The sequence below is a fragment of the Bidens hawaiensis genome, unplaced genomic scaffold (genome assembly GCF_021521415.1).
Source record: "Bidens hawaiensis isolate Kalapana, Puna unplaced genomic scaffold, B.hawaiensis_p1.1 tig00000055_1, whole genome shotgun sequence".
NCBI classification, from domain to species: domain Eukaryota; kingdom Viridiplantae; phylum Streptophyta; class Magnoliopsida; order Asterales; family Asteraceae; genus Bidens; species Bidens hawaiensis.
Genome location: NW_027491016.1, coordinates 858,534 through 884,063, shown reverse-complemented (window position 1 = coordinate 884,063; position 25,530 = coordinate 858,534). Strand labels below are relative to the sequence as shown.

The following is a 25,530-nucleotide window of genomic DNA, read 5'->3' as shown; positions in this document are numbered from 1 at the left end:
TAATTACACCATATGGTGTAATTACATAATTACTCTACTTGTTATATAATTACTCTACTTGATTCTCATGTTTAGCACGTTAATTTCGTTTGTATTTTATCCAAACCCTAAAAAAGAAATACTAATACTGGGAATTGAACCCATAACCTTTGTTTCCATAGTCGAAGAAATTTTCCATTCAACCAAAGAGTCATTTTGTCCACTTTTATGTTAAAACAAAACCGTATATAAAATATAAATTTTATTTTTAATAATTATGGCATCTCAGCAGAGTGGGCCCGGTCTGTCGCCCTTCTCGTCCTCCCCTTGGGTCGGGCCTGATCGTCACTAAAGCAGAATTCTCTAGCGGTGGGACGAAAACCTCCGGGCTCGAAATCCAAACCAATAACGTCATAATGCTTAGTTCAAAGCCAATACACTTAGAAAATGAAGTTTGATTTATTTAAGAAAAGGATTAATGGTGTATCATTACCAATGGTGTCCTCCAATCCGTATCATTCTCTCCCTCCATACACCAAACCAAAACATAACGTAAACAAAAACATACCACCAACACCTTTCACGCAGATCCATCCATCCGGTCACACCGCCGATCACCGGCGTAACATGGCGGCATCACGGCGTCTCCGTGACCTTCAATCACACCCATGCAACCGGGTCTGCGTTGACTGTTCCCAGAAGTGGGCCTCCGTCTCCTACGGCATCTTCATGTGCTTAGAATGCTCCGGCAAGCACCGCGGCCTAGGTGTTCATATTTCTTTCGTCCACTCTGTTACCATGGACTCCTGGTCCGAAATCCAGCTTTGTAAAATGGAAGCCGGTGGAAATGAGAGACTCAATAATTTTTTTAACCAGTATGGGATCCCCAAGGAGACTGACATTGTGGTCAAGTATAATTCGAATGCGGCCTCGGTGTATCGTGATCGGATTCACGCGTTGGCGGAAGGTATATGTCGTGTTTAGGAGATATTATTTGATTAGGTTCAATTGTGGTTTCGTTTGTAATTAGCCTTAAGGATTGGCGTGACAGATAAGACACGACATGATAAGACACGATTGCATGTTCACGATAACTAATAGTGTCGTTTTTTTTTTCAAGCACGACCATGAACCTGTTTAGAAAAGATATATTGGTTTTTATTAATCCCAACTATTGTCTTTTGGTCACTGCCGGTCCCAACTAATAAATTGGCTACTAATGGTCCCAACATTTAACGTATTTGTTCATAATGGTTCGCGACTAACAGAATCCTAACTCCGTTAGTTTCAGGTCGTCTGAAAAACGTGTTTGGCCGGAAAAGTCAAATTTGTTGCTGGAAAACACCACCTAAACACCGCAACCACCACCAATTGGCTCACCACCAACCAACTGCCACCACTTGAGCACCATCAACCGATTACGACGATGGTTCTAGGGTTTCCGGCGACCTCAATAGTTGGGGCTTTTGCTAGAAAAAGGTTCCTAAAGGTCCGATATAAAGTTACCAAGATGTTTGGGACGAAAAATTGAGTTTTCAGGAAAAAATTTGAGTTTTCCGGCCAAAAACGTTGTCTCAGCGACCTGAAACTAACGACTTTAGGATTCTATTAGTCACGGACCGTTAGGAACAAATACGTTAAAAGTTGGGACCGTTAACAGCCAATCCGTTAGTTGGGACCGGTAGTGACCATAAGAGAATAGTTGGGATTAATAAAAACCAATATACCTTTAGAAAAAGGTTACACAACATGACTTGTTTACGGACCTATATGGGGACACGATAAATTTCACATTTGTAGTGAAACAAAAGTTGCCAAAAGTTCATAAAAGTCCTAATAATACATAATCCCTAACATGTACGAAACAAAAATCCATAAAAGTCTAAATTTAATTTGTAACATCCACTAACGGGTCATTGACAGGTTAACATGTGTTTAACTTGTTTATACACGAATATAAACAGGTCTTAAACATGTCAACATGTTTAAAGCACGAAAACAGTTAAGCCCAAACCAAAAATTGTTTAGCTTTGTGTCGTTTCATGTCATGTTAACGGGTCATGTCAGAAATTGGCAATGCTGATTAGCCCTATGATATTATTTTGTTAGGTTTCATACATAATTATCACTATGATTAGGTTTGATTGTAATTATGCTGATGATATTTTATCAGCTGTGTTTAGGAGATATTATTTGATTAGGATTTTTTAATAATTATCCTTATCATATTGTTTTATTATGAATGTTTAGAAGTTATAAGTTGATTAGGTTTCTTTTGTAATTATTTTCTCAGGTAAGCCATGGCGGGATCCGCCGGTGGTGAAGGAGAGCCCGAAAAAAAGTGGTAGTGATAAGAAACCGCCAATGCCGGGTGGTGGTGGGGTTAGAGTTAGTAATAATCAGGGAAATGGTGGTTGGAATGACAACTGGGGTGATATTGATGATGAAAGTTGCAGATCACCTGATAATATGAGGAGGAATAATACGGTTGGGGATTTTAGGAGCGGTAGTGGTGGTGGTGGTGTGCCTGCTCGGTTGAGGTCTACGCAAAGTTTGTCTTCACAGTCACAGTCTGAGGTTTCTGCAGTAGGAAAAGAGGAATATTTTGCAAGGAAGATGGCTGAGAATAAGTCAAAACCGGAAGGATTGGCGCCTTCGCAGGGAGGAAAGTATGTTGGGTTCGGATCGTCCCCTAATCCTGTGCCGCGTAATGATTCTCAAGGCGATGTGTTCTCTTCGGTTACTCAGGTATGTTGTTGTAATATGCATGCAAGTTTCTTGAAAACTTAATATTTTGATTTTACTTAACATGTTTGTTTATGCAGGGTCTTGGTAAGTTGTCTGTTGTTGCAGCATCCGCTGCACAGTCAGCGGCTAATGTGGTTCAAGCGGGCACAAAGGAACTCACAACAAAGGTCTTTCATTATTTGAATGCAGCAGGGTTGTTATTATTATCATTAATTATTATGTTTAAATTTTCGAATAAACAGGTGAGAAACGGTGGCTATGATGAAACGGTCAACGCTGTGACTGCAAAAACCACTGAAATCGGACAAATGACATGGGGAATCATGAGAGGTGTCATGGCATTAGCTTCACAAAAAGTTGAAGAGTACACGAAAGAAGGCAGGACTCCAAGTAAGAGCGATGATTGGCGAAGAAATAATAACCAAAGTGACGGGTTTTATCAGGATTCAAAAGCTTGGAATAACAATAATGGGGTCTCGGTCAATAGTTCATCGGGTAGGAATAATAATGTTGGTTCGAGTGGTTGGGATGATTGGGATAATGACGGGCATAGAAAGCATGCGGGTGATAATGGAGATAACTGGGCGGGTTGGGATGATGATAAAGATGATTATGCTGATAGTTTTGGTCAAGTACCGTCTAATACTGGTAAGACGTCTAGTAATCAAACTGGGAAATCCGACGGAAACTGGGCTGGTGCGGGTTTTCATTAAGAATTTGTGGTTAAAGTTTTCCCCTTGTTGAGTTAAGGATTCTGTGTTGAAAGAAGTCAAAGTTTGTAGTATACATGTACAATTGTGAACAAAGGGTTGGTAAATTGTCCAACTATGCTTATTATATCTTTTGGTCATTTGTTTTATGATTTGGTGATGTATTTTTGAAACATTTTAGACAATTTTGTTAGTGAAATGGGTCAAGTTAATATCAATTTATAATATCTAGGGTGTCAGTTGTGACGGGTTGAATTGATAAACCAAATATGACTCTTATATTTATTGCTGATCTTATTAAAAACTATGAATTTCACTGATATGGTAACTGTTAATAAATTGTAACCACTATTCACATTGATTGTTCATTCACAATTATTACAAACAATTTTATTACTAAAAAATAAAAATGCGACTGCATACAAATATGAACTAAAACACCTACCTATACCGCATTTACCGCCTCCTCATTTTGACCTACTACTGCACCTTCACCTTCATCTGAATCAACCCTTTCGCGTTGTTGAACCACAAGCACAGAAGACACAATGCCATGGTTCGAAGAGGCCAACATGTCTCCAACCGGTCCAAGCTCAGCATGCTCAGGTTGCCGGTCAGATAACCTAGCCACCATAGCTGTCGGGAACCGTGCTTTCCCCACAACAATAAGATCATACTCACCACTTTTCCCTATTCCCAATATGCTCTCAACAATGTTGGCCCCTTGGATTTCTTTATATTCCACCATCCCTTCCCACTTCTTCACAAAATTATCCATTGCCTTTTCATCCAACTCCTAAAAAAAATATTTTTTTAGTATCATAAAATACCAGCATACTTTCTTACTTTTATCTGATATATAAAAATTTCAAACTTTTACCTTTTCTTTCTCCGGGTTGATTATTGCAGTTGAGAAGGTATACTTCTCTCTACCTTTACTAAGAGCTAGTCTCAGCCCACCACTACCACCGTCACGCACCGCCATATTATCCTCCACAAATCTCAAGACAGTCACGCTAACCGCTGGATGCTCCACCATCCTTCCTCCCAATTCCAAACACTCTCGATCATCGGGCCCACCAAAAAACATCACACATGTTTTTTGTGCAATTGTGGCGGTGGGTCCCGGGGTCTGTCGGTACTCACCACCAAGACCCCGGTCAACCAACACCGCCACTGAGCATTCAGCATTGCTCAGGACCCTCTGATTAACCACTCTCCAACCGTGGCCCACATTCTCGATCACATCTGGACCGTCGGTTTTTATCCATCGTTTATGGAATGGTAATATGATCATTGGCACTCGTTTCTCTTTCGCCACGTGGCAGATATCCTCGTGCATTGTTGACAAAGCCGAGATGGCGGTTGTCGTCCGAACCACAACCTGACCCATTTGTCCATAGGCTCGGAATGCAACCGCCACTCTCTCGTGAAACGCACGAACCCGGTAGTTAAAACGGCTGACAAACGGAAGACCATTTTTGCGGAACCTATGGACCATCACGATCGATGAGCTACGTTCGGTTAGCTTGACTAGGTGCATTATGTAGAGTTTAAGCTGCACCTTGTTAATGGGCCGAGTTGACTCGATCAAACTGATCAATGAAGATATGTTTCCCGGGCCATGGACACATGCCAAGATTCTTAGATCATATTTCTTTCCAGAGGTTGAGCTTCTATTCCCGCTCTTACGGGCCGGTTTGTAGACGGCCATGACTGCTGGAGTTGTGATGAAAGTGGTGAAAAGTGCCATGAGGACTAATATGGCAAAAACCTCATCATTAAGAACCTGCAACAATGCTATACAGATTTAGTTTATCGAATTAAGTCTATGAATGTTTAAAAAGTAAAGGTTTGCTGAGATCGGTTCGTTTGTAAGTGACCGGTCATTTTGATTTGTAAACAAGCTGAGCCCGAGCCGTGGTAAGCTCACTAGTTGGTTTGTTTTGTAAAACCAACATTTATTACTTATAACTCAACTTTTGATATATATAAATTATAAAGTCTGCAGTTTGTAAATTCAACATTATACTTGACGTGTAACTTTGTATGTTAAAAACAAGGGAAAATCACCAAAATAGCCACTTTGACCGAGATAATTAATAAAATAATCACTTTGGCGCAGCAAATTCAACATTTCGGCCAAAAGGGCTATTTTGGTATTTTTCTCTAATGATACTTTTTATACGCGTAATATGCGTTAAGAATTATGTTTTTTTTTTTAAATAAGCGAGTTAACTCAACCATTCGACTAGTGAAACTCGAGCTCAACATTACACTAACCTTTTTTTCTTTGCCAATGTTGAGAACAATGAGTTCGACTAATCCTTTCGTATTCATTAACAACCCTAGCGCAATCGATTCCCTCACTGGCATCATACACAATACCGCCACCACGAACGTCCCCAAAATCTTGCCACCGCATGCTGCAGCGATCACCATAGCTAGCAGGCCCCATGCTTTCCCTCCACTGATTTTTGTGACATCAGTTTTCAGCCCACTGGAAGCAAAGTACAAGGGAAGAAGCAATCCGGAAACAAAGTCTTCGATTCGTTCTATTAGTTTCTCAGCGAAATTTCCCTTAGGGATAGTTAGTCCGAAGATGAAAGCTCCGAAAATGGCGTGTATGCCAATGAGGTCTGTAATGAAGCCGGAGACCATAACAGTGACTAGTGTTAAGCAGATGTAGGCTTCGTCTACTGTGTTGTGTTCAGGTGAGCAACGATGAGCCACCCAGTTCATGATTGGACGGATCGCAACCATCATGAAGATCACAAATGCACATCCTGATAAAATTAAACAAATAAATTTTAGTTTTCAAATTTTGTATACAGTTTATGATCAGATATAGTAGCACTTGTTACAAATCAAAACAGCATGAACTATAGGCCCATTGAATGGGCCCGTGTTTGCGAATTGGCGGGCCAAACCCGACACAAGCTGAAAAATCGACATGAACCTGAGTATGGCACACTTCAAGACATGTGAATCCAACACGACAATAATATTCGTGGTTTGACACAAACATGACCCGATTAAGTCAGGAAAATGTTTGTACAAAGGGCTATTAATGTTCAAAGCGTACAAAGAATTAAATATTATAGGTTAGATAATTATAAACATAGGTTGCAGTTGCATAATAATTTTATAAGTTTCATAATTATCTTTACATGTTGCGTAATTAGTGTTTTATGTCGCGTAATTACGCAACTTTCATGCTTAATTATTTACTTCAGTTACTTATCTATGTTGTGTAATTATTTTATTTTACGTATAATTATGGAGAAAGACCCTTTTTGTATGCAGTATGTTAAGCGTCATTTGTAGAACAGCATGACCTGTCATGTTAATACATTTTTATTATAAAACTTATGTCCGTTTATGTTATAACTTGTCAAAAAAATAAATAAATAAAATCTTTCAGAAGTTCAAAAATAAAAGGGTCAACCCGAGTATGACTCGTAGGTAAATGTGTTTGTGGTTCGATCCGAAAATGACTCAAACCTTTTATACTAAATTTAAACCCGTTAATTTAATGTTAGTTTCGTGGCGTGTTAAAATCCATAACGAATTGGACTAGTATAATTTTCGGAACATATTTTACAAACAGCAGGACAAAAGTTTCCTTTCTTGTGACTGCATGACAAACATCTCGTGACAACAAAATTAAACTAAAAAAATAATTCATTTGTCAAAAAAACAAACCTGAAAGAAGGACCCAAACAGAAACCAGTGGGCATTTACCACCACCTTCATCACCATTTCCAGCAAGTGCCACAGCCAGAGCCAGCAAAATCCAGGCCACAATATCATTAAACGCAGCCGCAGCCATCGCGGTCTCGCCTACTCTAGTAGTCAACAGCTTCAACTCGGCCAGAATACGTGCCAGCACTGGGAAAGCAGTTATGGACAAAGCCACTCCCATGAACACAAGGTACTGAGCATACCCAACTTTGTCAGCCCCGTCGATTGTTTTACGCAGAACGAATGCGATTCCGATCCCGAGAATGAACGGGACGGAGATGCCGGCTGCTGCGATGGCAAATGCGCGTTTTCCGCTTCTGCGAATGGAGGTTAAGTCGAGCTCGAGGCCGACGAGGAAGAGGAAGAAGAGGAGGCCGATGCTCGCTACGGATTCGAGGATCGGAGTGCTCCACCGGGGGAATATACGGTGTATGTAGGAGTGGTTCCGGCCTAAGGCTGATGGGCCTAGAAGAATACCACCCTGAATAAACATTGCCGGAAAATTTAGTTAATGTTAAGAGAGAGTTGCATAAATGGTACCTTGGTACATGTGGTTTGACCGTATTGCAAGTTTGGTCCCGGGATTTTAAAATTTGTTAATGTGTGTTGAACGCTGTTAGTTTTTAATGAAAAACGTTATACGTGTGTCATTCATGTGCGGTGAATTGTGTCTTTTCAAATTTGTAGCTTTAATAAAAGTGTGCATAAAACTGATATAACTTAACAAAAACAAAACTGACGGTTTGGTTATATGTTTTTGTAAAAACAAAACATCACGTTCGGTTTTAGTTTTGATTTTGCGTGTAATTAAAACCGAAAAATCAAACTCAAGAGTTTCATTTTTAATTTAATTTTTATGTAATTTTTGATAATTTGTTATATAGTTTAACCCAAATATCTTATCCTATCTGTATAATAATCAAATAAATTATTTAATTAACAAAAAAAAAAATCATGCCAGAATTTATTATTTTCGGTCCAACCTTTCATTAGGCCAAAAATTTTTAAATCCAAAAGGCAAAACCGAAACCGAAACTGGACCCAACTAAAAACTGAAACCAAAATCTAAAAGCCGAAACTAAACAGTTTGTAAAATCTTAAAAACCTAAATTTCGGGTTTTGGTAAGATTTTAGCTCAAAACCGAACCGAATCGACCCATGCACACCGCTTTCCATAACTGCTTCTGGAGCTTGAAAGAGTAATAGTAATTTATTAACATTTCAAATTTGAAAAGACAAATTTAACCTCGCATGAATCACACATTAGATTGTTAAATGTTAAAAAATTAACTGAAATTAACGATAAGAACCAAGTTTGCGATTTTTAAAACTTGAGAACCAAACTTGCAAAACGATCAAACCACATGGACCATTTATGCAATTTTCTCTAATATTTTAAATCTCAAAATCCTAACAATCTTAAATCTTAAATCTCCGGCCAGTGCCATTAGATCGCAAGGCCACCCGAAAACTGTAAAACACTCCGGTGACAGTGTATTTCAAACAGTAAACATTTGGTGAAGAAATAGAACGTACGACTATCTCGGCGATGACTTTAGGCTGCCGGAGAGGCTTAAGAACGAAGGCGAGTGAGCGGCTGACGGCGAGGACGAGGGCAGTTTGGACAATTAGCAATGGAAATGCATAGTCGAAGGGATTATCGCCTTGCCAGACTCCGTCTGATGCGGTTTTGATTGACGTAATGTTCACCGTCATCTCTGGTTTTATTAAAGATGAAGATGGCTGGTTGGTTAGCTAGGGCTTTGAATTTGAGGTTGAGTGTCTATTTATACCCATTTTACTCCTTTTTTTTGTTTGTCAGTTTATAAAAAAGAAAAAGTAATATGTAAGATGATGTATGAATTAGGCTAAGCTAGTGAGGCTTCAGCCAATATATTTACGACACGTAGGTGGTGACGTGGTGCAGGAGCAAACCCCAGAGGGTGTAGTGGTCCAGGTGATCCGAAGCTTGATTGAATTTTTTTTATTTTTTTTAAATAATTTAAACCATTACATTAATAATAATATAAAACATTATATTAATAATAATTTAAAATATTACTAGTCTAATATAAGATTATCGGGTCTTCTATCCCACAAATGCTCAACCAACTCATGCCGAAGGTTGTCCTGTATCTCACGACTCTTGATGATATTTAAGTTGTCGAGTCGTTGTTCATTGGTGATCGTCGATTCTTGTCTTAGAATATCACCTTGGTAGTTTTGACAAATAGCGTGACCCTCGTCTTCTAGTATCATGTTATGTAGGATTACACACGTGTAGATGACTTCCGTTATCTTCTCCCTTGTCCAAAATTTTATTGGATTCGCCAATATTGCCCATTTTTTCTTTAAGACTCCAAACGCCCTTTCAATATCTTTTCTGGCCGATTCTTGTCTCTTCGTGAAGTACTTTCGTTTGTCAGAAAGTGGAGACGCATAAGCTTGAACTAGAGTCCCCCATTCGCTGTAAATACCATCAACGAGGTAGTACCCATACTTGAAGTGTTCTCCATTTACAAAAAAAGCCTGAGGGGATTCAACCCCGTCGATAAGGTCATCGAATATCGGTGATTGATCGATAACATTAAGGTCATTATTTGACCCGGCAACCCCAAAGAATGCATGCCAAAACCAAAGATCCTGTGACGCCACCGCCTCAAGTACAATAGTAGGGCCGGGGTGATCACCTCGGTGGAATTGACCTCGCCAAGCAGTAGGACACATAGCCCAACCAACATGCATACAATCGAGGCTACCGAGCATCCTGGGAAAACCATGTCTTTCACCGTGCACCTCGTATATGCGTTGGATATCATACATTGTTGGTTTACATAAGTATCTCCGCTTGTATAGCGATATGACCCCTAAATATAATTATTTAAAATTATATAAATAAATGTAAATAATAAAATTTTAAATAAAACTATATACCTTTACAAAAGTGGTTAAGCGAATCGCGTCCGTCTTTTTAGCCATTTGTAGATACTCGTCCAACATGTCCGAGCCAACACCATACGCTAGTTGCCAAAGAGCGGCGGTAATTTTTTGAGTAGGCGTGAACCCGGGATGACCTCTAGCGTCATCCCTTTGTTGAAAATATTCAAAGTGTTCCGGCAAGTCATTTGCTAGACGCATGAATAATCATCTAGTCATTCGAAAACGAGTTTTAAAACTTTCCTCACCATATGCAGGATCGAGGCTAAAATAGTGACGTATCAAAGTTTCATTAGCAGTCTTTCGATCACGAAGACGTGGTTGCCGGAATAATGGGGCTCGAGAGCATCTTTGATCGATCAAAAAATTTATCGTCGTTTGAACCGCTTGACAAATGAGTTCGTCTTCTTCGGAAGAATTGGAAGACGAAGACGATGAAGACGATGCCATTTATAAAAATGGAGAGAAATATAGTTTTGGTAGAGGGAAAATATGGTTTTTTAAGAGAATAAGAGAGAATGGGGTGAGTTTTAATTAAAATGGAGTGTGTGAATTGGTATTTATAGGTTAAACAAAAAAAAATTAAAAACCACCCCAACGGCTATATTCCCCACGCGGACTGCCCCGCGCCGGCCAACCGCGCCCCCATCCGCGCCAAGGTGGTAGCGGTGTTCGCGAGCCAGGTGGCCAGGCAGGGCCTCCGCGCCCCCCATCACGAGACCATTACCCTTAGCCTTAGAGTATTTGGTGTGTTTATTAGGGGCGGGTAAGGTAACGTACAAACTAAAAAATTCGTGTGAAAGTGTATGAATTGAATTGATTACGCTATAGAATCTATAAGTAGCGTAATTTTATTACATTACATAATTTACAAGTAATTATTTCCAAAATTGTAGTGTGATAAAATTACAATAGTTTTAAATTCGATATAGTAATTTATTACTCTAGTTGGCGTTTGTGATATACTGTAACTACGCTATATGCCTAATAACCAAAATGCCATCACGCCTTTTGTTTTCTCAGTTTGCACGGATTTTTTAGTTTGTGTTTGAGCCAACCTCTATTTATAAACCCTGGTTTTATAAAACTGTGATTCTTTAATGAAAACATATCATTTTTTAAAATAAAGGACAAGCAATAAAATTTGCTACAAACATAAAGAGCTGTATATATTATTTTGTCAAAAACTGTTGTTAAGATATTTAAAAGGTTAGCTATAAAATTCGTAAATCTATCTTAAGTTAAAATTAGTAAACCCGTCTTAAATTAAAAGGTTAATTAGTTATAAAATTTGTAGATACATCTTAAAATTAGTTAATTGTTAATATTAGTAAATTTATTCGACAAGACGGAGATAGGTAACTTCACATCGACAATACCAACTTAACTGACCTATCTCCCTCTCCCTTTTCCAAAAACACCCTTCTTCAGTCTTCACAACCTTTCTCTTGACAGGACCATCCTCAAGAGTTGTTTTCCGAACATGCAACTCCACATCATTTATGAAGACCTTACAGGCGTCCCGTTGAGGGTGGTCTAAGAGCATAGGCATGTACAAAAAGGGGTATATCCCAAATTGGTTTGGGTTAAGCTGATCCGGGTTTGTCAAGGCATGGCCAAAACTGGTCTGGAAGAAACCAAATCGAGTTTAAAACCGGTTTGAAGACAAGAATGTTAAGCCCGATCAAACAGGTTTGGATCGGATTGAAACCAATTTTCTTTTTAATGTTTTTCAAGTCGGGTCGAGTCCAAACCGGCTTGAAAAAATGAGACTATAGACCGGTATACGAACAGGCAGGTTGGGTCAAACCAGTCTTTTTTGATGTAGTGAGTCAGGTTATAAATTGTCACACCCCAACCTAAGGCGGAAATGCCTGGGCGTGATCCGATTGCTCACAGCTCGAAGATACTATCATAAATATAAATGACAATATCTAATTAATTATTTTATTCAAATAATACACACAATATCCAAATATAACAAAACAATTCAAATACACAAATATGAACTCAAATAACGATTATCTTGATTATATCCTAAGGTCTTGTCTACGTATCAAACTTCAATCTTCACTTCAATACAAGCAACCTGCATATGCGTAGAAAATAGAGTTTGTCAACAACACATGTTGAGTGAGATGATCATCAATGTTGACACAACAAATAATAATATATATAAATAGATAATTGATAAATGATAAGTGATAAATGCGCAAACCAACCATGTGATAATAATCAATCAAATCATAACAAAACATGTATATAACCAAATCGCGCTAGTGTGCTAATGAATCGTTGCCAAGCGAATCGGCCATTGATTACAATGACTAAAATTGTCGGTTTACCTTTGCCAAGCGAATCGGGCTCCGGTTACTAAGACGGTCGTATGATCAGACTAATGAGAATCTCCAAATGTTGTCAAGCAAACAATTAAACATGTAGCAATTAGCAAATAGCATTCAACTGATATTCACACAATAATTATGTTTGCGATTTTGTGTATATATATAGGATAGAAAATATGAGTAAGTACGCATATGTCCCCAAAACGTTTGAAAACAGTGTATAAAAAGGGGAATGATTAAACTCACCTTAGATTAAAGGCAAGTGATTAATAGTTAAGATAAACGAACTAAAGATTAAGCGAGTTGTCCACTACGCGTCGAACGAGATAAATGATCAGAACCTGAAACTTGGAGATATGCTAATATAAGTAAAAAAGAACTTAATTCCGCTGAAATTAATCCAAACGGACGTCTAAAACTCCGGTTATGTTAAATTAAATATTTAAGCGAGCTGGTACTGACCAGAATCCGAACAGCGAGTCGGGAGTAGGGTTTTGGTCAGTAGCCTTAAAATTTCGTTACAAGAATAAAAGTCTTCTGGACCGAACATTGAATCCAAGCAGAAGTGTGAGAAAACAATAAGTCAAAGTTGTTGACTGTTTTACCCTTTATCGGGTTTTAAAGCAATTGATCAGTCAATACCCTTCAATTTCAAAAATCGATCGAAGGTTATCGACTAGGGAATGTTTATGAACTAAAACTCAGTTTACAACTTACCCGGAAAGTAAACGAACAAAGAGATATATCAAGTCAACGGTCCTTAGACTTGCAAAGTCAACCATTTTATGAACGGTTCTTCAACAAAACACCCAAAACCGAGAGGATTCGAGCTGGGCAGAAGGTAGGATGGCTGGAATATGTTCTTTAGGGTTTGTGTCATGTTTTGTGGCAGATGAATGAGACTTGTTTATATAAAAAATAGCAAAAACGAACTATATTTAGTTAATTTACTTGTTTAGGAAACCGAATAAGCATTTAATGACGAAATCAATATTATATGCAGTAAATTTCGTGCTTGATCAAGGGGCAATGAATATGGACATGCATTTTACTTGTATTAGTTTTCTTGAACCTTATTTCACCCGATTTATGCCTAAAAAGTTATTTGCATGCTAAAAACGAATTAGGAAACAAAATAATCAATTAATAACAAAATCGAACTAATTAATAATAAAAATTCGTTTTTAATATTTAAGGTAAGAAAATGGACATGTTATAATATTATATAACTTATCAGTTTTCGATGTAGATTTTCTGATTAATAATATTGCAAGTTGGCATACGTTCTGTTTTTCTGCTGTGTTTCTGATTACCGATTCACCACTTGAATTGGTATCAGAGCTTAGTTCTGATCAAGACCTGCTGCTGTGGAGATTCAACAAAGGAGACGTCCGGAGTTGGGTTTAGAAGATAGCTGCAGTGTGACTAGGGTTTATAGTCACGTTCTGGATTCAGAGCCATCAACACCAAAGTCTTTTAATCAGAAGTACAGTCGAACAAGAAGAAGGTCAGACATGGTTCAATCGAATTCTGGTTCGACATCGGGAGCGGCTAAGGATGGTGGGACGCCGGCTCTTCATTGCCCGATGTTAAACTCGATTAATTACACCGTGTGGGCTATGAAGATGAGGGTGATTTTTAATGTACATGGGGTTTGGGATGCGATTGATCCCGGATCACAAGATGCCAAATAGAATAGTTTGGCTGTTGCTCTCTTATTTCAAGTTATTCCTGAAGATCAGGTTATGCAAGTTTGGAACATGGCTACCGCCAAGGAGATGTGGGCGGCACTTAAAACTCGTCACATGGGTGCTGATCGAGTGAGAGAGGCTAGATTACAAACCCTAAATCAAGAACTTGACAACATGAGAATGAAGGACACAGAAACTATTGACGAATATTCCAACAGGTTGTCTGGTGTTGCTTCAAGATCTGCATCACTTGGTGAGGTTGTGGATGAGACGAAGCTCGTCAAGAAGTTTCTTACTAGCCTTCACCGAAGGTATATTCACATTGTTGCTTCAATTGAACAAACTGTTAATTTGAAGGAAGTTGGGTATGAAGATGTGGTCGGTTGATTGAAGGCTTACGAGGAACGAATTGGTAACGAAGAACTACATGCGGACGGGAGGCTAATTTTTGGCAGGTCCGACTCGTATAATAACTGAAAAGGTGATAACGTTCGGGGTCGAGGACGAGGTAGTTATGGGAACTGGGGTCGTGGACATGGTAGGTCGGGTAGTCAAGATCGAGAGCGGGTTAATAACGATGCAGGTTCAAGCTCAGGAACAGCCAAGCCTAAGAAAGATCGGTCCAAGGTGCAATGTTACAGATGCGACCAGCTCGGACACTTCGCGTCAGCGTGTCCGGACCAAAAACCACCAAAACAACAGGAGGCGAACGTAGCTGAAACCGAAAAAGCCGACGGGGTCATTTATATGCATGAAACGGTCCACTTGAACGAGGAGCGTTTAAGACCGGATCGATATGAAAACGACACCAATATGGAAGACGTTTGGTATTTGGATAATGGGGCTAGTAATCATATGATGGGAAATTGTGGGTTTTTCTCAGAGTTGAACGAACGGATAACCGGTAAAGTTAGGTTCGGTGACGGGTCGTGCGTTGAGATTAAGGGGAAAGGGTCGATACTTTTCCAAGAAAAATCAGGTGAACAAAGGTTAATGACTGAAATATATTACATACCGGAAGTGAAAAGTAATATAATCAGTCTTGGACAAGCAACCGAGTCGGGGGCGATGTTCAGATGAAGAATGAGTTCCTAACGATGCACGATACCGAGGGTCAGTTATTGATGAAAGTAGCAAGAACGAGTAACCGACTTTACAAGATAAAGTTGAAGGTTGGAAGCCCGGTGTGCTTAATGACGGTGATTGAGAAAGATACGTGGAGGTGGTATGCACGTCTCGATCATATCAGTTTTAATAAACAAAATTCCTTGGTGAAAAAGCATATGGTGCATGGGTTGCCAAATATCCAACATGGAGAGAACTTATGTGAGTCGTGTTTGGTGGGAAAGCAAACGAGAAACGCTTTCCAGAACGCAACCTTGTATCGAGCTACTCGGGTTCTAGAACTAATACATGGTGATTTATGCGGACCGATAACACCGACAACACTCGGAGGTAACAAATTTATTTTTGTTTTAGTTGATGATTTTTCACGGTATATGTGGATAATCTTGTTGAAGGAAAAAAGTGATGCTTTCGACAAGTTTAAGAAATTTAAGGCGCTTGTCGAAAAAGAAACCGAGAAGACGATCAAAACACTCCGAACCGATAGGGGAGGAGAATTCAGTTCACACGAGTTTTGAGGTTTTTGTGAAGATAATGGAGTCATTCGACATCTCACCGCGCCATATACGCCTCAACAGAATAGCGTGGTGGAGCGTCGAAATTGGACTCTTATGGAGATGACTCGGAGCATAATGAAAGCATTACAGGTTCCTAATTTTTTTTGGGGGGGAAGCTACTCGTCACGCAACGTACCCGATAAACCGGGTACCAACCCGAGCTTTATTCAATCAAACGCCGTATGAGAAGTTAAACGGAAGAAAACCGAGTGTGAAGCATATAAAAGTATTTGGGTGTATGGCATATGCTAAAGTTGAAGCTACTCATTTAAAGAAGTTAGACGATCGCTCAATATCACTAGTTCATCTCGGAACCGAACCGGGCTCAAAGGCGTATTGTTTGTACAACCTGAGAACCAGAAAAATTCATGTTAGTCGGGACGTGATTTTTAATGAAGGAGCTGGCTGGAACTGGAATGAACCGGTTGAAAGAAACGAGAGTGAACTGGGTATGTTCACGTATGTGTTGGGAGATTTGGTGCATTCTGGACTTGGATTGATAAATCCTACTAGGAATGAGCCTAGTATTGATAGCGGGCTTAGAATTTGCTGAGAATGGCAACGCAAGTCAGACAATAAATTCTGATTCGAGCCCACAAAGTGCAGCACCTGAAACATCCCACTTTGGGCAGCCTACGGACCAAATTAAGCAGTCAACTGGGCAGTCAACGGACCCAGTAACAGCCTCAAATCAGGTCCGAGCTCAAATCGGAATTCGCAGATCTGAGCGAGTTCACATTTTATCCCGAAAATTGGATGATTATGTACTACACGTTGATCTCAACTATGATGAACTTTGGCTTACGACCGATGAGGAGCCAAATTGTTATGATGAAGCGAGAAAGAATAGCAAGTGGATGAAGGCTATGCGAGCCAAAATTGACTCCATCGTGAAGAACGAAACTTGGAGGCTTGTTTAGCCACCGAATGGTGTTAAAGTTATAGGGGTAAAATGGGTATTCAAGGTTAAAAGAAATTCAGATGGTACAATAAATAAGCACAAGGCCCGTTTGGTGGCGAAAGGGTATGTTCAGCAGCACGAGATTGATTTCGATGAGGTATTTGCACCCGTGGCCCGTATCAAGACCATTCGCTTATTGATTGCTTTATCGGCTGCCAACGAATGGGAAATTCATCATCTAGACGTGAAAACTGCGTTTTTACATGGTGAGTTAAAAAATAAGATATGTACGTGTCTCAACCAGAAGGCTTTAAAAAACAGGGCGAGGAATATAAGGTTTATAAGTTGTTTAAAGCCTTGTACGGGTTGAGACAAGCACTGAGAGCTTGGAATACCAAGTTGGATCAGATTTTAAAGGATATGAAGTTCATTCGTTGCTCAAAAGAACAGTCGGTGTACCGCAAGACAGGCGGAAAATGTCACACCCCGACCAATGAAGGCGGAAACGTCGAGGCGCGACATGATTGCTCATTGCACAACGACACAATAAAGTTACAATATTTAAGCAACTCATTTAAATCCATATCATCATAAATAACACAACAATTGTTCATACAAAATTCCAAATAGATAGATAAACAAATAACTTGTTCTTTCATTTTCTAATATCCTAAAGCCAAGATGATAAGTTTCTTCAAGTAATCCAATCAAGCTAACATCAAACCTGTAACATTGCATAAAATAGAGTTTGTCTACACAAAGGTTGGTGAGCAATTTTCATAGTTTTGGACAATAAGTATATAGTATGAAATCCACAACTAGTATATGAAAACAATAAATAATAGCAACAATTTAGATAATAAAACCGTCAATAAGAATACATTGACGACAATAATGAAATCGTCAATAAGAATACATTGACGACACCTTTCTATATGGGGATACCATATATACTCGGAATTAACGTATGATCATACTTTGATGAGGCTACCCGCCTTAGCATTCAAGAGGCTACCCGCCTTAGCATTCAAGAATTTGCAAATAATCATGTAAAACATATAACACCAAATCGAGCATTTATTTAAGTAAACATATACAATAAGTGTTGTGGTTTAAGACTCAAGTATAAATCATTTGAATTTGAATAAGTATGCAATGCCACCCCCAAAATGAAAGATGGAAAACGGGGGATGAAAAAGTACTCACATTAACAAGTAACTTGAAAGATAGTGTCGTGAATAATCGGAGAGATTGGTTTAATGAGCAAGGCCTATATTAAATAGGTCTTGTGTTAGTAGGTAGTCTTGGAAGGGTTTAAAATAAAATACATGACAAATAAAGTAAATAAATAAAGTTTACGATTTAAAATGTAAATATTTGAGAAATTAAATAAACGGGTTTTGTAAAATACGTTTACTCGAAACCGGGTCTCGGTATTCTATTCATTAGTTTTTTTTTTCTTTTTTTTTACTCAACCTATGTTAAGTAATAATGTGGGTTAAAATGCAATTGTAAGGCCCCGAACCCCGGGAACCCCACAGTTGGTAATCATTCAAAACACTCGTAAAATTAAATAAACTCAAAAACCGTTTCTTCCATTAAAACAAACATTTCAGAGTATCAATTTTGCGGAAAACATGAAAAATGAAATAAGTTCCCGAAACCCGGGAATTTTGCCCAAAATCCAAAGTAAGTATAACTTTTATAAGTTTCCTTGAAATAAAACATTCATAACAATTCTTCCTTCCAGTATGCCCTTCACCATATTAGTAGCTCCGTGCACGTCCAAGCGATAAGGCATCCTCTTCCGAATCCTGAAACTTACACTAACATGCACACAAAGTCAGCTTGAGCTGAGTGAGTTCAAGTTTTAAGTAAAAGATATCAGTGGTAAAATCATGATAGTCATATCAAAGGTTTTCTAAAAGTAAAAGGGTACATCCATCTAATCATCATTACCGAACTTAAACATCCTCATACATACATATACAAAATGTATATGGAAACATCCATTCAATAACATCCCTATATACATAACAGTATATATATATATATATAATCCACGTATAACATCAGGGTCGAGCAAACGTACAACCCAAACACGTAACATCAGTGTATGCAAACACAAAGTAGGCATACACAACATCAGTAGTCCAAACGACTACAACATCGCCAAATAGAGGCCAAGAAATAATGTATATACACATATATACATTTAACATCCCAAGGCTTACCATATACTAGCAAGCCTATATAAAATCATTTTAAAAACATTTCATCAAGTAAGAAAACATTTAGGTGCGCATGCTAGCCCAAAAGTAAAAGGAGTAAAAAGGGCATCATGAACTCACCTGAGATCGATCGAATACTTGCAACGAGCTAGGAAGTTCCTAAGGGCAAAATCACAAGCAAGGGCCTGTAAATTATACATAACGCGTTACTAAACTAGACTGTAGGAACACTCTAGCCTAATGGGCCGTACAAGCCCAACACTTAGGCCCAAGGCCCAACCCTTGGCCCAAGGCCCAAAGATAGTCAAATCGGGTCGAATGCGCGTGAAATAATCCTTAAAACCATTTGTTAACCGAATCAGCCCCGAATGGACCAAATTTTGTCTTAAACCTTTTCATTCATCATAATTATGTCACCCGAGTTGATAGGGTTGACGGTTCCTTTTTACAATACTTACTTTAACATTTAAACGAAAATTCGCGCACCGCCGACTCGATTGACGAAGCACTAACCCCGACAGCCCCGAGCACCAAAAAATAATTTTTCCACAGCCCTTAAACCCCCCTAGGGCTGCACGAACAGAATCAGTCGGTCACCCGATCAACTAACGCATCAAACTCAACAATTTGCAATTCTACACCCGATAAACCCTAGTTTTCGAACTAAAATCGATTGACCGACCTAAACACCTCCAATGACCACGAAATTTTAATATGATGTAAATGCCATACCTGGGGATCTTTCTACATCAGAAACTCTAATTTTTATCCATGGGAAGTGGGTCAATTGCACTCTAGCCGAAATCTACCCAACGAAAAGTTTTGGCAAAATTGAGCATCAAAACGATTAAGGGTGAGCAAAAAGAGTGTAGGGGATTGTAGTACATACCTTGAACTACCTCTAGGAACTTGGAATCGATCAAAAAGTCGAAGCAATGAAGGGGGGGCTGGAAGTGGCCGATCGGACCTGCTGCCAAGGGTTAGGGTTTTATTTTTTTGTTTAATGTTATAATATAAAACATTTTCATTCTAGCCCCCGGAATTTAATAATAATGCAACTTGGAAGAAAAGTTAAGCGATTAGGCGTACCGGGATGACGTAAAGGCCTACGAGAAACGTCGGATAAATCCCGAGAGTTGTACACACTCAACAATCTTTAGTTCTTCAAACCGGAGTTAACGGGTGTTACAGCAATATTGCAAAACCCTTGGTTATAAGAATACCAAAACGAGGTTTAAACGAGTGTTCGGGTTTGTCGGTTCGAGACTTAATAATTGACCAAGCTCAAAGTTAACTTCCCAAAATAATAAATGTTATGAGATAACTCAATAAAATCAAAATAGACTTAACCAAGTAAGTAGTTATATTGTGAAGAACCTTAACGTTCGTTAAGCGAGTATACGACTTTATCGCTCTGAACTTGTTATAAGATCAAGTTGGTTACCGACATGCCAAGTATGTTTAGAAATTAACGAAAGTTGATTTAAAATATAATCTTGAAGAAAAATATGAGTTTTGGTGGCTAAAAACACACTTGTGTGTCTTAAGCGAGTGAACTCGGTTTAGTTCGGTTTTTGGTTCGGTCCTTGACTCGGAATAAGACCGAGGATGGTTACCACATACCCAATTACCATGGAACTGGTAAAATAACTTATAAATAATAATACTCAAGTTTTACATTCAAAAAGTTAACAATAAAGCTTTTAAACAAAAGTTCGGTTTTTGGTTCGGTTCTAAACTCGGGGTGAAACCCTAGCTTTTAAACAATACCATGGAACTTGACAAATATGAACAATAAACTAAAATATGTAGAAGTTAAGCAAGTATAACAAGTTATATGGTTAGATTTGTTAAATATATAAACAAGGACTACAAAGTCCTCCATGTAACCTTGCCTTACTATCCCGACATTTCAACCGGCCGAGACCGGAGAAATGAAAGACCGAAGGTAAACAAGGAGTGTATATTATATATATGTTGTAACATCAAGCTTTAAGTGTTGAGAAGTTAGTTAAAATGAAAGATTAGCTTATGAAGAACAACCTTAGAATTTAAGAATTTGAGAGAGAAATGAGGAAATGAGCAAGCACAAATGAATAAGATGGGTGTGTATATATAGGGTAAGTTGAATGGGTCTTTCATAAAGGGTGTTGCATGAAAATGGGTTGGTTATAGACCCAAGAAAGGACAAACTACAAATGGGTCCTTCAAGTCTCCATTTTGGTAGTTTTAGTCCCTGGAGTTCGATTTGAGTGTTTTCGGGGCATTTTAAGTACCGAAAAGGGTGTTTTTTTTAGATCCAACAACTATAAAACAAATATGTAACATAAAATTCATCATTTTGATAATATCGAAAGGTTCGGGATACAAAACGGGTCGAGTTTACATTAAGAATACAAGTATAAAATAACCCGAAATTGACAAATGTCATAGAAAACATTTACTAATCGTTGCTGTTTATGTTGATGATTTATTTGTAACAGGCACGAGCTTAAGCATTATTAACGAGTTCAAGAAAGGAATGGCGTCTAAGTTCGAGATGTCAGACCTCGGAAAATTAACATATTACCTCGGAATCGAGGTTTCACAAGAGCAAGGTGGAATTAAAATTAAGCAGAAGGCTTATGCGAGGAAGATTTTGGCTCAAACCGGGATGGAACCGAGTAACTCAACTCTCGTTCCTATGAAGTCCGGGTTGCAGCTTTCGAAAGCTGAAGATAAAGCCGAGATCGACCCAACCAAATACCGAAAAGTTGTCAGCTGCCTCAGATATTTACTTCACACCCGACCCGATCTCGCATACTCGGTCGGGGTGGCAAGTCGGTACATGCAAAGTCCAAGAGAACCTCACGGGTTAGCTATAAAACAGATTCTAAGGTATGTAAAAGGAATTGTTGGGTTCGAGATTAATTATGAACGAAGAGGTTTGTTGGTTTTTGTGATAGTAGTCATAATATTGACCCGGATGACGGTCGAAGCACGTCGGGACATATATTTTATTTTGGAAACAAGCCGGTTTCATGGTGTTCACATAAGCAAGGAACCGTGGCCCTCTCGTCTTGTGAGGCCGAGTATATGGCTGCTACAGAAGCAGCATGTCAGGCGGTATGGTTTCGCAAGTTACTAAGTGAGTTGTTGGGTGAACCACCTCAAAAAGTAAATCTTTACATTGACAATACCTCGGCTATTGCACTCGTCAAGAATCCCGTGTTCCACAAAAGAACCAAGCACATAAAGTCTCGTTATCATTTTATTCAAGAATGTTATGAAGCCGAAGAAGTAGATGTTGTTCATGTCAGCAGAAGCGAGCAACGAGCTGATATACTAACAAAGGCACTAGCAAAGATCAAGTTCAAGGAAATGAGAGATTTACTTGGAATTGAAGAACTCCCGAATACGGTTCAGAAATTCAGGGGGTGAATGTTGGGAATTACCGAACCGGTTTCGGTGAGTCGGGCCAAACCGGGAGTTTGAGTCATAGTCAAACTTGTTCTAATATTAAGGAATAAATATACATGTTGGTTTTACTATTTAAGTATATTAGATTAAGACAGTTTGTGTTTGAGTAGAATTAGGAGTCATCTAGTTCTTATAAATACTCTCATCTGTAATCAGTTTTTGATGTAGATTTTCTGATTAATAATATTGCAAGTTGGCATACGTTCTGTTTTTCTGCTGCGTTTCTGATTACCGATTCACCACTTGATCTGTAAGAGCCTGCTAGTTTTAATAATGTTTAATGAGTAATTTTTATTATCTTTTATAGTAATTGTTAAAATTTGCAATATCGTGTGAAGTATGAACAACTTTCCGTGTATTCAACTCAATTTTACTTTTTGAACCACTAATCCTCATCATGAGAGACATGACATGATTAATATTGAGTTATTGACATTGATCCATAATGAAGTTATCTTAACTTTAGTATGTGTTCAAAATAGTTGCGGGGATGCTCCCTCAATCATGAGCGAGCCTTTACGAACGTGTGGTTCAATTTCATATCGACTATAGCTAGCCATGTTATTAGAGACCGGACTCGCTCAGGTTCATAATATATATATACACACACATATATTTAAACAATTGTAAATGTATGTAGAATAAACTAGTAAAACAAACGAGAATGACATAAGCTGAGCTTGAGCTTGAAAAATACTCATGAGTCAAGATCAAGCTTTAGAAGTAGAGCTTAAAATGAGCCCAACTCGGCTCGTTTACACCCCAGGTCAAAGTGAGAATGGAGAAGTATTTTTACATACTCTCACGATGGTATGGTGGTGTTGCCACGATAGGCGATGGCTTGCGGTTAGAAGTGTCATCTAAAGGAGATTAATTTTGAACAGGGAGTTTGATGGTGATGGCGTGTGGTTTCGATAGGAGTGTAAATGAGCTCTAGCTTGACTCTTGTAATTCTGCGAAGGACGAACTTGACTTTACCTCACTTTGAAAATTAACTTGGTTGTGTATAAAGCTTAGACTTGTCTACTTAACGAACTTGTTTTTAGGCTTGAGCTCACTTAAACCGGATTCAATTCAAGTTATTAACGAGCCAGTCTCAATTAGCTCATGAGCAGCTCAGTTCGTATACACATGTAAATTAAGAGATGAAAAAGGTGACAGAGAGTTGTTGGGGCGATTTCTATTCCATAAAAAATGCAAATTAGTTATTTCATAATTTTATCTCATTTTAACGTCTTTTTGTAGCATTTGTTTTTATCAAATTTGTTATACAATCGTTTTTACGGTGAAGATTAAACATGTACAAAGTATAATATATAACACTATCAGTTATAGAATTTATGTATATATATTGCTTTTCCTCAACACGAAACATTCCAAAGTCTAAAGTATGACTTTCTTTTGTGGTTTTTGGCCTTTTTGAAACACAAATATTAATACAAAAATGGGAGGTTACTGTAAACCGAATCACAAATAAAGAATGCATGAGTTTCCTTTTAAAACACCTTTATGTATTTTAGTAATTTAGTTATGAGGCATCTTTCATATATACGGTTTATGCTTCAAGGACCTATGTTAAAGTAGCATTTAAACCATACTAATAAGTTTTTATTTTACGAGCTCTAGGTTATTTAAAATAGTTTGTGCTCTACTATGTGAGAGCTTCGTAACAAACCAAACCGAATCTAAATAAAGATTGAATTGTTAAATATGATAATCAAAGGAATGATAAGGAATGCAATAGATAATCTTTATATTTCTTGTATATTCTTTTGATGAACAATGTACAGGAAATAAATAGCCTTTCATAATTTGCTAAACAAGGAAATAGAATAAAATACATTAAAAAGATTGGTTGTCAATTAGCCAAGCCTAGAAATTAGCCTTCTTAATTGTAGTGGGTCAATGGACTATTTCAGGAAATGATCAAACTGATCCTAAAGAATATTTCAACATTCCCCCTCAGGTTGAGTAATGGGGTTTCCAATATTCAACTTGCCAAGACAGTGCATAAAAATTTTCCCGGTAACCGCCTTTGTTAATATATCCGTGAGCTGGTCTTCTGATCGGATATATGGAAGCCCAATGATCTTGTTTTCTAGTTTCTCTTTGATGAAGTGTCGGTCCACCTCAACATGTTTTGTGCGATCATGTTGAACTGGATTTTCTGAAATTTGAATAGCCGCTTTATTATCGCACATGATTTTGCTGGTTTGAGTTGGGCGATATCCAATTTCACTTAAGAGCTTCCGTATCCACAATGCCTCTGCTAGGCCTCGTGCTATTCCTCGAAATTCTGCTTCAGCACTTGAGAGGGCTACCACTTTCTGTTTCTTGCTTCTCCAGGTAACAAGGTTTCCACCAACGAGAGTAAAGTAACCGGAGGTTGATCTTCTATTTCCTTTTTCTCCCGCCCAGTCTGCATCAGTATACACTTGGGTTTCTAAGTGTCCATTTGCTTTGAACAAAACTCCATGACTGGGTGTTCCTTTGAGGTATCTGATGATTCTTAATACGGCTTCCATGTAGGAAATTTGAGGTTGATGCATGAATTGGCTCACAACTCCTACTGCATAAGCAATGTCTGGCCGGGTATGTGACAGGTAGATTAGCTTCCCTACTATCTGTTGATACCTTCCCTTGTCAGCCAATTCCGCCTCTTCCTCTATAGAGAGTTTTTGGTTCACCATCATAGGAGTGTCCTTAGGTTTGCAATCAATCATTCATGTTTATGCCAGCAAGTCAAGGACATATTTCTTTTGGCAAATAAAAATTCCTTGTTTGGACCTCAAGACTTGAATTCCAAGGAAGTATTTAAGTCTCCCCAGATCTTTCATTTCGAATTCTTTGAATAGGCGTGTTTTCAACCTTGTCATCTTTTCCTCATCATTACCTGTGATTATCATATCATCAACATAAATAATTAGGCAGGTTACAAGTTTTCCCTTCCGTTTAAGGAATAGAGTATGGTCTGAATTACTCTGTTTAAAGCCATATTTTTTCATGGCTGAAGTGAACCTGCCAAACCAGGCTCGAGGAGACTGTTTCAGTCCATATAAGGATTTCTTCAAACGACACACTTCTCTTGGATTAGAGCTTTCCG

At 38.5% G+C, this 25,530-nt stretch overlaps 2 protein-coding genes and 1 pseudogene across 2 annotated transcripts; 1 reads left to right on the top strand and 2 right to left on the bottom strand.

Annotated features, from left to right (window-relative positions):
• The first annotated feature begins 593 nt into the window (after positions 1-593).
• Positions 594-3,548, top strand: LOC143549350 (putative ADP-ribosylation factor GTPase-activating protein AGD6). Its single transcript, XM_077040277.1, has 4 exons — positions 594-946; positions 2,273-2,727; positions 2,805-2,894; positions 2,970-3,548. The coding sequence occupies exons 1-4, from the start codon at positions 607-609 to the stop codon at positions 3,438-3,440; spliced, it is 1,356 nt and encodes a 451-aa protein (XP_076896392.1). The 5' UTR covers positions 594-606; the 3' UTR covers positions 3,441-3,548.
• Positions 3,549-3,848: 300 nt separating this feature from the next.
• Positions 3,849-8,903, bottom strand: LOC143549525 (cation/H(+) antiporter 20-like). Its single transcript, XM_077040443.1, has 5 exons — positions 8,718-8,903; positions 7,143-7,662; positions 5,721-6,223; positions 4,318-5,226; positions 3,849-4,233 (listed from the first exon to the last, which is right to left on the bottom strand). The coding sequence occupies exons 1-5, from the start codon at positions 8,895-8,897 to the stop codon at positions 3,883-3,885; spliced, it is 2,463 nt and encodes an 820-aa protein (XP_076896558.1). The 5' UTR covers positions 8,898-8,903; the 3' UTR covers positions 3,849-3,882.
• Positions 8,904-24,376: 15,473 nt separating this feature from the next.
• Positions 24,377-25,117, bottom strand: LOC143620534 (secreted RxLR effector protein 161 pseudogene; annotated as a pseudogene).
• Positions 25,118-25,530: the final 413 nt, after the last annotated feature.

Coding starts and splice junctions, on each gene's coding strand:
- LOC143549350 (XM_077040277.1), top strand. CDS start 607: ATGGCGGCATCACGGCGTCTCCGTGACCTTCAATCACACCCATGCAAC. Junction 2,728..2,804: donor TGTTCTCTTCGGTTACTCAG/GTATGTTGTTGT, acceptor TTGTTTATGCAG/GGTCTTGGTAAGTTGTCTGT. Junction 2,895..2,969: donor CAAAGGAACTCACAACAAAG/GTCTTTCATTAT, acceptor TCGAATAAACAG/GTGAGAAACGGTGGCTATGA.
- LOC143549525 (XM_077040443.1), bottom strand. CDS start 8,897: ATGACGGTGAACATTACGTCAATCAAAACCGCATCAGACGGAGTCTGG. Junction 7,663..8,717: donor AAGTCATCGCCGAGATAGTC/GTACGTTCTATT, acceptor ATGTTTATTCAG/GGTGGTATTCTTCTAGGCCC. Junction 4,234..4,317: donor TCAACCCGGAGAAAGAAAAG/GTAAAAGTTTGA, acceptor TATTTTTTTTAG/GAGTTGGATGAAAAGGCAAT.